The 12,064-nt window shown below is 44.7% G+C and overlaps 1 protein-coding gene across 1 annotated transcript in view; it reads right to left on the reverse strand.

Moving 5' to 3' along the window:
- The window catches only part of LOC133345511 (neuronal-specific septin-3-like), a 269,744-nt gene extending 258,610 nt beyond the window's left edge, over nucleotides 1-11,134 (reverse strand). Inside the window, exon 1 of the mRNA XM_061556318.1 lies at nucleotides 11,047-11,134. Coding sequence (XP_061412302.1) covers nucleotides 11,047-11,089 — 43 coding nt within the window. The 5' untranslated portion in view covers nucleotides 11,090-11,134. The remainder of the gene's footprint in view (nucleotides 1-11,046) is intronic.
- Nucleotides 11,135-12,064: the final 930 nt, after the last annotated feature.

Consider the following 12,064-nt stretch of genomic DNA (forward strand, 5'->3'; position numbering starts at 1 on the left):
AGCAGCAGTAGCAGCAGCAGTAGCAGCAGCAAGGTGCCCCCCCACACCCCAAGTCACCGCGGGGGTCAGTTGGCTCCCGTGGTGCGTTGATTAGCACGCGACTGCCGGCACTGACACAGCACCAGGGTTCGTGCGCTGACTCAGACTTTGCGTGAGCCGGTAAGGAGGCCCCCCCCTCCCCCCCATTGGGCTCAGCAGGGCTGTTGCGAGGACGAGCACAGACCAGGGCCGTTTGGGCAGTGGCTGCAGTCGCAAGATATTGCAGTCGCGTGGAGTTGCGTAGAGATCCATGGAGTTGCAGAGATCCATAGAGTTGCAGAGAGATCCATAGAGTTGCAGAGAGATCCATAGAGTTGCAGAGAGATCCATAGAGTTACGTAGAGATCCATGGAGTTACGTAGAGATCCATAGAGTTGCAGAGAGATCCATAGAGTTGCAGAGAGATTCATAGAGTTACATAGAGATCCATAGAGTTACGTAGAGATCCATGGAGTTACGTAGAGATCCATAGAGTTGCAGATAGATTCATAGAGTTGCGCAGAGATCAATAGAGTTGCGTAGAGAGCCATAGATTTGCAGAAAGATCCATATAGTTACATAGAGTTCCATATAGTTACATAGAGATCCATATAGTTGCAGAAAGATCCATAGAGTTGCAGAGAGATTTGATAGAGTTACATAGAGAACCATAGAGTCGCATGGAGGCTCATAGACCTCAAGCCGAGACCGTTGGCAGTGGCAGCAGTCACAGGACATCATCTCGGGGTGGGTGGAATGTGCAAACTAAGAAGAGGACAAACAACAACAAATTACACGAAACCCACGCCAGAACTTGCCATGAACAAGGTAAACAATAAACAGTGCTTGAATACAAAATAAAAAAAACGGTGTCAAGAAATTCCTCTCGCAGGCGTATGTGTCAGTAAACCGTATACACAGCCTCAGGCGCAATGGTGATGTAGCATTCATGTAACAATTGTGGCAGAGGTAACACTGCTGTGTGGCCTTCAAAATACACGTGGCTAGAGGGAGGTAAATGTGGAATATTAAGATTGGTCATGAAGACATTCACAAAATGTGTGTGTGCAGTGCAAGAGAAGACCCTGGAACCAGAGTTTTTGATGTAGGGGTGATCAACAGGCAATCAGAAGTCTACGTAAGGTTTCTTTGACTTTGCGAATGGAGAATGTCAGTAAAAATACTGGGCTGATTTGGATGTGAAAACTTAAAAAGATTCATTTAATGCGTCGGCTTCCGCGACCAATGTTATTCGTAATCAATGTTTTTTTGTTGGGTTAGATCACGTAAATGTAAATGTATCGTGCACCCACCACCACCCGACACAGCAAATTAGTAAGGTTTGTCACGTAAACAGAACGCGCCAATGAGTGACTACTTCAGCGCACCGGTGTGTTGGAGAGTAAACCCACAACAGTTACAATAGTAACTAATTGTCGCGTTTTGTTTAAGTGACAAACCTTACTAATTGGCTGTGTCGGGTGGTGGCGGGTTTACGACACGTTTTTACTTAGGCGATCTGACCCATAAAAAAAATGTAATTTGTCGATGAAGTTGATCCGTTGTCGAATCTCAACGTAACTCCAGTGCCGTTCTATTAGCTTCAGAGTAAAACTCTACTAATTGGGTATCTAAGACGAATATTTGAGCCGAATAATACAGAGAATTGTGTTTACTAAGGAGGGCATTTGAATACTATCTATGACCTACATATCAGTCGTGAAACTGAGGTACGGTAGGAGCTTCAACAGTGGGAGGGTGGCTTGTGAGAGGAACGGATTGCTTATTTCGATAGAGAAAAACAATTTAACGTTTCGCTTTATTTAACGTAAAGTCAATCTGCGAGTTGATGGTGAGACCAGAGTTGGATCGTTGGGCCGAGGTGTTTTTAGCAGGCTGTCTGCTCGACACATTCACCACGGAGGGTTGTAATCAGAGTAACTCGAGATGATTGACCTCTCTTCGATGATAATAACACAAGTCTAATTTTACTCGCAAGAGGAACAAGTTTGAAAGGGAGCATTTGATTCTGGCTGAGGTTCAAATAAGTTTCAAGTTCTCAAAACGGATGAACATCACAATTAGAACTATCACACACGATTAGCGTGGTTGGCTACGTACGGTGCGAAAGAAGTTCAACGCGACTCACGACCTCCTCTTGATACCAAGATCCAGGATGGTCATATCTATGCGCCGCTTCTCGGTGGCAGCCCCAACAGTCTGGAACGATATCCCTCTGCACATTCGCAGCATCACCTCAATCGCCTCCTTCAAGATACACTTAAAAACTCACCTCTACAATCATGCTTTTGAGCGACTCTGAGCTTGTCTCCGCGCGTCAGAGTTGCGGCCACTACGTCTGCAAATTTGCGCGCGTTACAAATTGAACTATTATTATTAAAGGCGCAGCCCTGCAATCGCTTGATTACGTCACTACTGGCAGGAAGGGCTTCCGCTAGCTCGAACTCCAGAGAGTACATCCGTAGGGTATTTAAGCCTACTCTTTCACGCTTTCCCAGATGGCGTTAAAGAGATGTGAGTATCCCCCACATTACTCCACCACTCCCAACATCCCCATAGATCAACCGCGGTGGACCAATTTATACTGCTGGGTGGACAGCCGATGGGAATTCAGAAACGCACGACCCCTCGTCTCTGATGTTCGTTCGTAGACACGCGTTGACAGCGTTTGGCTGCGATACATTTCCATTTGATAAGCCACTTCGGTTGAGCTATCATTTGTGGCCAGTTCACTTCTCAAATAAGTATAACCCGTAAAAACAAAGTTTTTCACTATAAATCCTTTATATGCGTGGCGGCTAGAGTCCTCTCGTCCTCTGGCTTGAGATGGCTGCCACCTATGGGTCAGATGATTGCATTGCACCATTAAGCAATTGGTAATTAAATATAATATTTTTGTCCTAAAAAGTGTAACATTTTGGAGAAAAAAAATTTCAGGAACATTAATTTTCACGCACAACGAGTCTGTGTGCAAAATGTCAGCTCGATTGGATCACGGGAAGTGGGTTAAAAAACGACCGAAAGATTTGCACGGTCCTAAGCAAGCAAGCGAACTTAATATAAAGGATTTTAAAATAGCTATGATAGTCCAGTGGGCATTACCGACATTAGGAAGCCGATATTAGGACGCTACTTGAGCTGTGCAACTTTTAAATTTAGATTGAAAACTCAAAACTTTACAACTGCTTTTTGTGTTTAGTTTGTTGGCCTTCCCCCCCACACCTCCAAATTATCACGGTGCGAATGAAGTTCAACGTACACACGTGACCCTGGCACTCATATTTTGCCAGGAGACGGCAGATGCATCACATCATCAACGACGTCAACCCCCCACCACCCTGCCCTCCCGAGCGCAAGTGCACATTGGAAGTGCACAGAGTTGCAACCTGCCTTCTTCGTGGGAGGGTGCAAATACACGTCATGTTTATCAAACGAAGGTGCAACGAGTTGCGACACGGGTTAAATAGTTGCGAACGGTCTTCGCGTCCATAACATAGTTTTTTTTGTTGGGTTAGATCGCGTAAAATATAAATGTGTCGTTAAACCCGCCGCCACCCGACACGGCCAATTAGTAAGGTTTTTTCACGTTAGCAGAACGTGGCCAATTCGTTACTAGTACAGCAACACCAGTGTGTTGGAGAGCAAATCAACAACATTTACGATCTGAGTGCGACGTTTCGCCAGTGATTACAACTTGCGTCATCAGGCGGGCAGCCAGATTTGTGGAGAAATCCCCGTGTTCGTCACGTATTGAAACACCCTCGAAGTGACATACACCCTACATGCACCATATCGAAGTCATGTCCAATAGCGGCGACCGCAAATACAAAAGTACGCACGTATATGTGAATTACCAAACGTACGTTCCGCAAGTCAAGTCTTACACAACACTGATCATGATGGAGCTAATGTACACACACACACACACAAGTTTACTTTTCAGCGGATAAAGACGAACGTCTGATTTTCCAAATTTTCGAAATTAAAAAAACACAACTGTGCTTTTACGCCTTCCACGACACACACACACACACGCAAACGAGCGGGTCACGTAGCATGAGCGGGCCAGCAAAAGTAGCTACATATGTAGCTACGGGCCCCGCACTTTTTCGATTTAAAGCTTTCGTGACTGCAGGGATTCATCTTCTTGGTTCTTTCGTGACTTTACCGAAAGAACCAAGAAGATTGGCCCCGCACTTTCAAGGGCCCCGCGCTAAATCTTTTCAAGATATCAATTCCGGTTCAGTGATTCTGCACTTGTTTTATTACTATAGTACTATACTGCCTTCAACTTTTACGAACGACTGGGTGTGTAATGTTATCGATTTGTCGTATTATCTGGCTGTAGCAAATGAAAAAAATACAATTACTTTACTCTGCAAGTTAAAAATTAGTGTTTAAATATTTATGCGGTTTTTTATTGCCCCTTCATAACATATGCTACAGGCCCCGCACGAGCTTAATCCGGCACTGGACACGGAGCTGCCGTGTTGAGTTTGACCTCTTTGTGTGCTTGGTGGGGCTTTCTCCAGTCATCACTTAATGGGTTCGGTCACACAATCCCAAATGCAGAAACATCCTTTAAACAAAAATTGAAGTCTCCAGTCTCAGCGAGCCCTTCCTGGGTAGTTTATGCGAACGAGCCCCTTTACGCCGCCCCCCCCCCCCCCCCCCTAGTTCCATGTTCAGCTCCTGGACTCGTTTCCACCGCCGCGTAAATGTGCCAGCTGCTCTCCGGCTGAGCCATGTGGTGGACATGGCTCTCGTCAATTACCCCCCCTCCTCTCCCAATCCCCCCCGCCGCAACCGCACTCTCTTCCCGGCATGCGTTTGCTCGGGTAAACCCACACACACACAAGAGCAGACACGGGATTTGTTTTAACACACAGCCGTAAATAAGGCTCCTCTCGCTTAGAGGGCCCCCACAGCTCTAGTGAAATGTTCCTTCACTCGAGTGACATCCCTGGGCGAGGTGGCGAAGGCTTGGCTAGGCCTTCATTCTCGCTGTGGATTGATCATGGCTGAAGATAATGATCGTGACGTCCCTTATGTGCAATTGAAGTTATTCAATATTCTTCTTGGTTATTTCGGTAAAGTCACGTGACTTTAGCGAAAGAACAAAGAAGATGAATCCCTGCAGTCACGAAAGCTTTAAATCGAAATGTTATTCAATATTTTTTGTGTCCAGCTTGTTGTCCTTCCCGCGCACCTACGATTAGCACGGTTTGCCACGTACGGTGCGAAAGAAGTTCACCAAACGTACATACAGTCGGCAGGTCCGCGCGTGGTGGGGTAAAGTGTGGGTCCTGCCACCTCTTCCAAGGCGTCTGGTCAATGTGTAAGAGTAGACCCAATTCCCTCACCATGGTCCCTCAAGAGCTTCCTCTAGTAAAGGCGCTTTTCCATGATCCCTGTGAGTACAATGTAACAGTGAACCACTCGGCAATGTTGTACTGAGGATCCTGAAGAAAGTCGAAACCTCTAAGTTGCCACAGGGACAGCTTTAATGTGTCTTCCTTACGAGGTCACTCGCAAAGGTCACTCTTTCGTCAATGCGGCCGGGGTGGTGCTGTGGTTAGAGGTCTTCACTCACAATCGGAAGGTTACGAGTTCAAATCCCGGTCGGGGGTCAACTCGGTCCATCATCCCTCCAAGGTTGATAAAACGAGTATCACATTGTAAGAGGCCAACAGTGGGTCTTCCTGTGGGGAGACTGCCCCCCTTTCCCTCCATAGGAATGTGGAATTTCCACCACAGACAGCGCCACCAATGGAGATGAGCGTCACCCATGCTTGATTAAGCAAAAAGATACTATGACTGAAATAATAATGGGAAATGTTTCACCAAAAAAAAAACCTCACCGAGTCTTGAGACCATTCTCTGAGAAGGGTTCTGCTCTGGGAGAGGGGTGGCGCAGTGGTTAGCGCACTGCGCTTTCAACCTCGCAAACTGAGTTTGTCAATTGCTGGCGACGGCCAACATCAGTGGCCAGCGGTAACTGAATTCGTTCTTGGCCCCCCCTCTCCCTTCACTTACCGACAAATGATTGACCAGCGTGGTGAAGCATGTTCAAAGTAAGCCCCTTGGCCGCCAAGGCAAGGCGGAGGGAGCCCTTAATCCAGCAGTGGAATGACAATGGGCTATAGACTTGGGCTACATTAGGATTCTAGACTTGAAGCTTTCGTGACTGCAAGGTTTCATACTCTTAGCTTTTTCGGTAAAGTCACGTAGGTAAAAAATGAAATTAATAAAATAAAATAATAAAACTCACGACGCTTCGGAGGCAACACAAGTCTCCGTCATCAGGTGGGACCGTCACAGCCAGATTTTCTGTATCAATTTGCTGTATCAAGCAAATCTGGCTGTGACGGTCCCACCTGATGACGGAGACTTGTGTTGCCTCCGAAACGTCGTGATTTTTTATATTTTATTTTATTAATTTTAATTTCATTTTTTACCTACGTGACTTGACCGAAAAAACTAAGACTACATTAGGATGTTTGGCCAGTGCCTCGAACGAATGTTTGGCACGTGTCGCAAACCACTCGGAGCATTGCGCAGATGCCTGCGTGGGCTACAAGGTATTGGGGCGCGTGTTTATCTGCACAAATCTCAGTCATGCAACTATACCGGGGCTCCTTCGAGGACACCAGATGAAAGTTAGTGGACACTACCTCCTTTTTGTCCTCAATTCTGCTCCAGTGTTGCATGCCGGGTCCCTTTTTTTTTTGTTTGAGACTGGATCGGTAAAAAGCTAAACAAAAAAAACCGTGGCAAGGGGTCACCGAACGCCATTCAAACACCGTTTTTTTGTGTTCACGTGAAAAATGCCACAACAGTCGACCTTTTCTAATTGTCGTGCTGTCAAAAGGTGCTCCCCAAGAATTTACGGCAAATACGGCAAAGTTGACTTTTTGGAGGGAGAGTGGGGGAGAAAATACCCTTAGGCTGTCATCAAGTTCCTTGCAGTTTCAAATCCACAGCAACTGCCAAGCGTGCCGTTGCCAGATTTCACGAGTTGACTTGTCTGCGATCGTCTGTTTGTGTGGGCACCACCGGTGGCGAGATGTTCACTCCCTCGCCTGGTATGCAGGAGGTCGTGGGTTCAATCCCAACGCTGACGCCTGCTGCTGCTGTATATTTGGAGTTTGCAGTGTCGCTGTCTCTCCCCGTGGTCGCCTGGATTATTTTCTCCGGGTCTTCCGGTTTTTCCTTCCACATTTAGAATCAACATCGCGCGTTTCGAGTATTTGGCTGCTGTAAATGTCCACGTGACATTTGGCCACTTCTTTGAGCTTTCATTCTGTGGCCAGGTCGCTTCTGAATAAGAGCTAAACATTTCGATTTAAAGCTTTCGTGACTGCAGGGATTCATCTTCTTGGTTCTTTCGGTAAAGTCACGTAGAAGGGAAGTAATAAAATAATAAAAATAAAACATAATACAATAATTCTCACGACGTTTCGGCCACAACGCAAGCAGCCGTCCTCAGGTGAAGACTAGGTCTGCCGGGAAGACCAGGTCTGTCGGGGAGACAGCATCAGACGCTGTCTCCCCGACAGACCTGGTCTTCACCTGAGGACGGCTGCTTGCATTGTGGCTGAAACGTCGTGAGAATTATTTAATTGTTTTATTTTTATTATTTTATTACTTCCCTTCTACGTGACTTTACCGAAAGAACCAAGAAGAAGAAGAGTTAAACAGCTCAGTGGGCCTTGCCTGGTAAGAACCAAAAAAGTGTGTACAAATGCTATGCCATGCCGACTCTTGGCCATGGAATTTTCTTCAGTCATCACCTAAACACCATCGCGGGTGTCTTTATAACACAACCTGTTTAGGTCACGTTGTGCTCATGAAATTTCGTTTCAAACGACCACAGGAAAATGTTGCCAATATTCCCCTTTTTCTAGGGAATATTTTTTTGCAAAGTTTGTAGGGGTTATTAAAATGTTTCAACAGCTATGAAATCAGCCACCAATGTGATGTCTGCCAATGTTTAAATGTAATAATGATTTGTGCTCATTTTTACCGTCTTGTTTGTACCGTTTTACTTTATTCATTCGCCGAAATGCAACATTAACGTATCATTTGCATCAAACGTACAGGTAAGTTTAGCGCTCTGTTGCACGGCTGTAACATATGAATGGCTTTTGAAGTGGTCCCTTCATTTTTGTTTGGTATGCTTTTGCATCAAAAAGTGAAAGCTGGTAATTTTCCTCACGAACCAATGAAATATTGGAGTAAAATCAAACAAAAAAGGTAATCAAACCAAAATGTTTTTTAAAGCAAAATAACAAGCCTAAATAAAGATTTTTGTTTGTTGTTGGAAGGAATACTCCAAAAGACATACTTGTCTGATTGACATGAAAGCAATTGTATTATTGATCGTGATGTTACTGCGTAAATTTTCACAGTTGCGTCACCCGGCACTCCGTTGTGTTTCCAGGTCTTGCTGCGTGTTGTTCGGCACGATGTCCGACGTTTCGCTCCTCCGGGAACCAAGCACATTGGAGAGCTTCTGGTGTCGTCACACACCACGCCCCACCCAGATGGAGCATTTTGATTTTGCTCAATTCTTTGAAGATTTGCTGATTTTAATTGTCAACGAAAGCCGCCCTCCCCCCACCACGCCTACCATTGATGGCTTCTTAATCTTTCTCCGGTTGACTTGGGGGTCTTAGAAAACACGTGTGCACCCTCATGGAGATGCAGCACTGATAAGCGTGTTTGTTTACTGGGAGTCAGCCGTTAATGACATTTTCGCAAGGTTTCACGACCACTGTGGGTTTTTTTCAGGAGGGGATTTTGTGTTAGCTTCCCGCATGTGTGTGTGTCAACCCATCAACAGCTCCTCGACAAGTTTCACTGCACGAGACCTACATATAGAGTGCACATGTTAAGCCATTTTTCTGTTCTTATTTTCCCCCATTTTATCGCGACGGCTGCTATCGCTGTCATTCTATCAGCAAAGTTTTCACTCGGCCCTCACCAACTAGACCATTTGCGTATAATCACCTGGGAAAGATGATATGGGGGTGTGAAACACACAAGTCAGTTATGGTAACGTTTCTTTCTTCAAAATGTTATCTTGATTGTACTATCGACATCGTGTTATGAGACGTGGCATAAATTCAGATCTGTCGCAGAGCCCTGCAAGCCCATCGTGTTGGAGAATGACCCACGGAAGCAGACATCACAGAGCTACTTCCCAATGTGCTCTGCGCATGAGAGTAATTTTCACCACGTGACAGTCAGAAATTATTTTTAAATTTTCATAGTTGGAGCGAAATTAAGTGCAGAACCAATTTTGGACGTGATGGCTTTTTTTTACGTGATCATTGGTGGACAAGCCTGAGACCAATAACTCGTGACGCTTGAAAACCCAGTTGATTCACAGGCAGCTGTCTGGGTGCAGGACCTCAGCGGTGCCCCCTCATGGCTCTGACCTCTGAGCTATCTGGCCGTCTACATTTGGGCAGACTGGATTCCTCCATAGGAATGTGGAATTTCCAACGCTGGCTCGGAGATGGCAACGGCAACGAGCACTGTCCATGCTCATGTTAATTGGTCACTAACTATATTCTTGGTTCTTTCGGTAAAGTCACGTAGAAGGCAAACAATAAAATTCTAAAAATATAAAACAATACAATTCTCATGACGTTTCGACTGCAACACAAGCAATCATCCTCAGGTGTGAAAAACACAGCAAGACAATTTGAAAAAGTGGCGTTTTTTTCTGGTCACTAACTATTAACTAATTTCACCATTAATTATGTTTATTTTACCATGGAAGGCCCACTGAGCCTAATAGCTCTTTATTAGGCTCTCAATACATACCGATGTGGAGGGAAAATCCCGGAGAACCCAGACAAAAATCCACACGACCACAGGGAGAACATGCAAACTCCAAATGTACAGCAGGCGTCAGAGTCAGGAACGAACCCAAGACCTCCTGCATACCAGGCGAGGTAGCTAACATCTAGCCACTCCGACGCCCATACCGACGGCGTCACGAAGCCCCACACATCACCTGCCATCCAGTGGCACACCTGGGCACAGAGATATTTTTTCCCAGTATTTTCTGTGTTAAATTATTAGATGAGTGATCCAACGGATAGTCAGGAGAGTAAATAGCCACATTTTTAAGCACAGCGATTACTACTGCTTCAGGCTGTCAGATTATGTAGCTTTGGTCAAGAGGTGCTGAGAAAGCCAACCTGCAGCCAAGACAACAATACTAACAAGACAACAATACAAAAAATACAATAATACTAACAAGGCAATAATACTAATAATACAATAATATTAACAAGACAATAATACTAACAAGACAACAATACTAACAATACAATAATACTAACAATACAATAATATTAACAAGACAATACTAACAAGACAACAATAATAACAAGACAACAATACTAACAAGACAACAATACTAACAAGACAACAATACTAACAATACAATAATATTAACAATACAATAATATTAACAAGACAATAATACTAACAAGACAACAATACTAACAAGACAACAATAATAACAATACAATAATACTAACAAGACAACAATACTAACAAGACAACAATACTAACAATACAATAATGTTGCAAGTAGAATATTATTAATGGGTTGCGTTCAGCTCAACGCAGTTAGCTACGTTTCGAAAAATGTTTTAAAGGTTACCAAACATTCATACAGATCCAAAGACAATAACCATCATAACCGCGAGTAAAACTGGTGCCCGCCATAGGAACGTGTAGTTTCCACCACTACTTATCCACTGTCCTATTAAGTACCTTTGTTTGACCGTTTGTGGATCACAACACTGCATTGGCTTGGTTTAAAAAGCTGCAAAAATCACTCCAAGCACCCACGTCTCATTCGTCGTGTGGCTTAATCTTCCATAAACCCAAGTTATACACCGTGTTTAAACAGAACGCAAATGGGACAAAAAAGCGCCCCCTTAAAAGGTCCCGTTTATTTGTTTTACTCGAAAAACCACGCACCTTTGACAATCACCTTCTTCGCCTGATCCAATCGCCGATCCATGTTCACAGAACAAGGCGCTTGTGAGATGTTTGCCTGGCCAGGAGTACGAAGCAATTGGACTTTAGACCGCTCAGGTTATTTTGTGTGTGCGTGCGTGTGTGCGTGTGTTTATCTCGCAGGCGAACCTTAGCCTTAATAAACCGAGCAATTGCTCACGACATGGCTTTTATTTTCTCATTCGACCGAACCAATCGAGAAGGGAGGTCAACGCGGGTTGCTTGGTAAAGCGGGCATTGATCGTGTCCCTTTTGTTGTTCACGCAATACGGTCAGAATCAGAATCAGAATATTTATGCTGGAAGAATCCGATGAGCTATGAAGCTCTTTTTCATCAGATGTTCAGTAGGCGCACGGGGACAGAAAGTCACAACAAACGATACAAAAACACTTTTGGAGTGCAACGAATAAGAAAGGTCAACAATTCTAGATTTGAAGGAAGAAGGACGCTTGTGTTACGCCCGAAACGTCGTGATTTAATTTAATTGTTTTCATTTATTTTATTTTTTTACCTACGTGACTTACCGAAAAAAAACAAAGAGTATGAAAAGCTCAGCAAGTCACACAAAAATATAACTAAAGCTAAACAATTTATTTATATTACCAAAGTAAGGCACACTGAGCTATTAGCTTAATTTTCAGAAACCGACCTGGCCACAACAATGATAGCTCAACGAAGTGGCTTGCGGTGTGGAAATTGGTAGCAGCCGAACAATGATCAAAATGCACGTTTCCTGAATCTAAACGTTGGGGAGGAAACGCCGCAGCGTCGTATCGAGCTCTGTTTTATTTCGCTCATCGCAGGTTTGTTGGATTAATGGTGCGTGGAGTCGCGCTTTTCTGCGAACCTGGCGACCCGGGTTCGGATTCCCGCTCACGTCCAACACCAGTAGAGACGATTATTTGAACCGGTCCCGGGCCTCCCCTAGGGTCGACTCGGCCTCAAATGGGTACTTGGTGCGGTGTGTAAAATCATCGC

Source organism: Lethenteron reissneri, chromosome 3, assembly GCF_015708825.2.
Source record: "Lethenteron reissneri isolate LAM-NWPU_2019-01 chromosome 3, ASM1570882v1, whole genome shotgun sequence".
Classification (NCBI taxonomy): Eukaryota; Metazoa; Chordata; class Hyperoartia; order Petromyzontiformes; family Petromyzontidae; genus Lethenteron; species Lethenteron reissneri.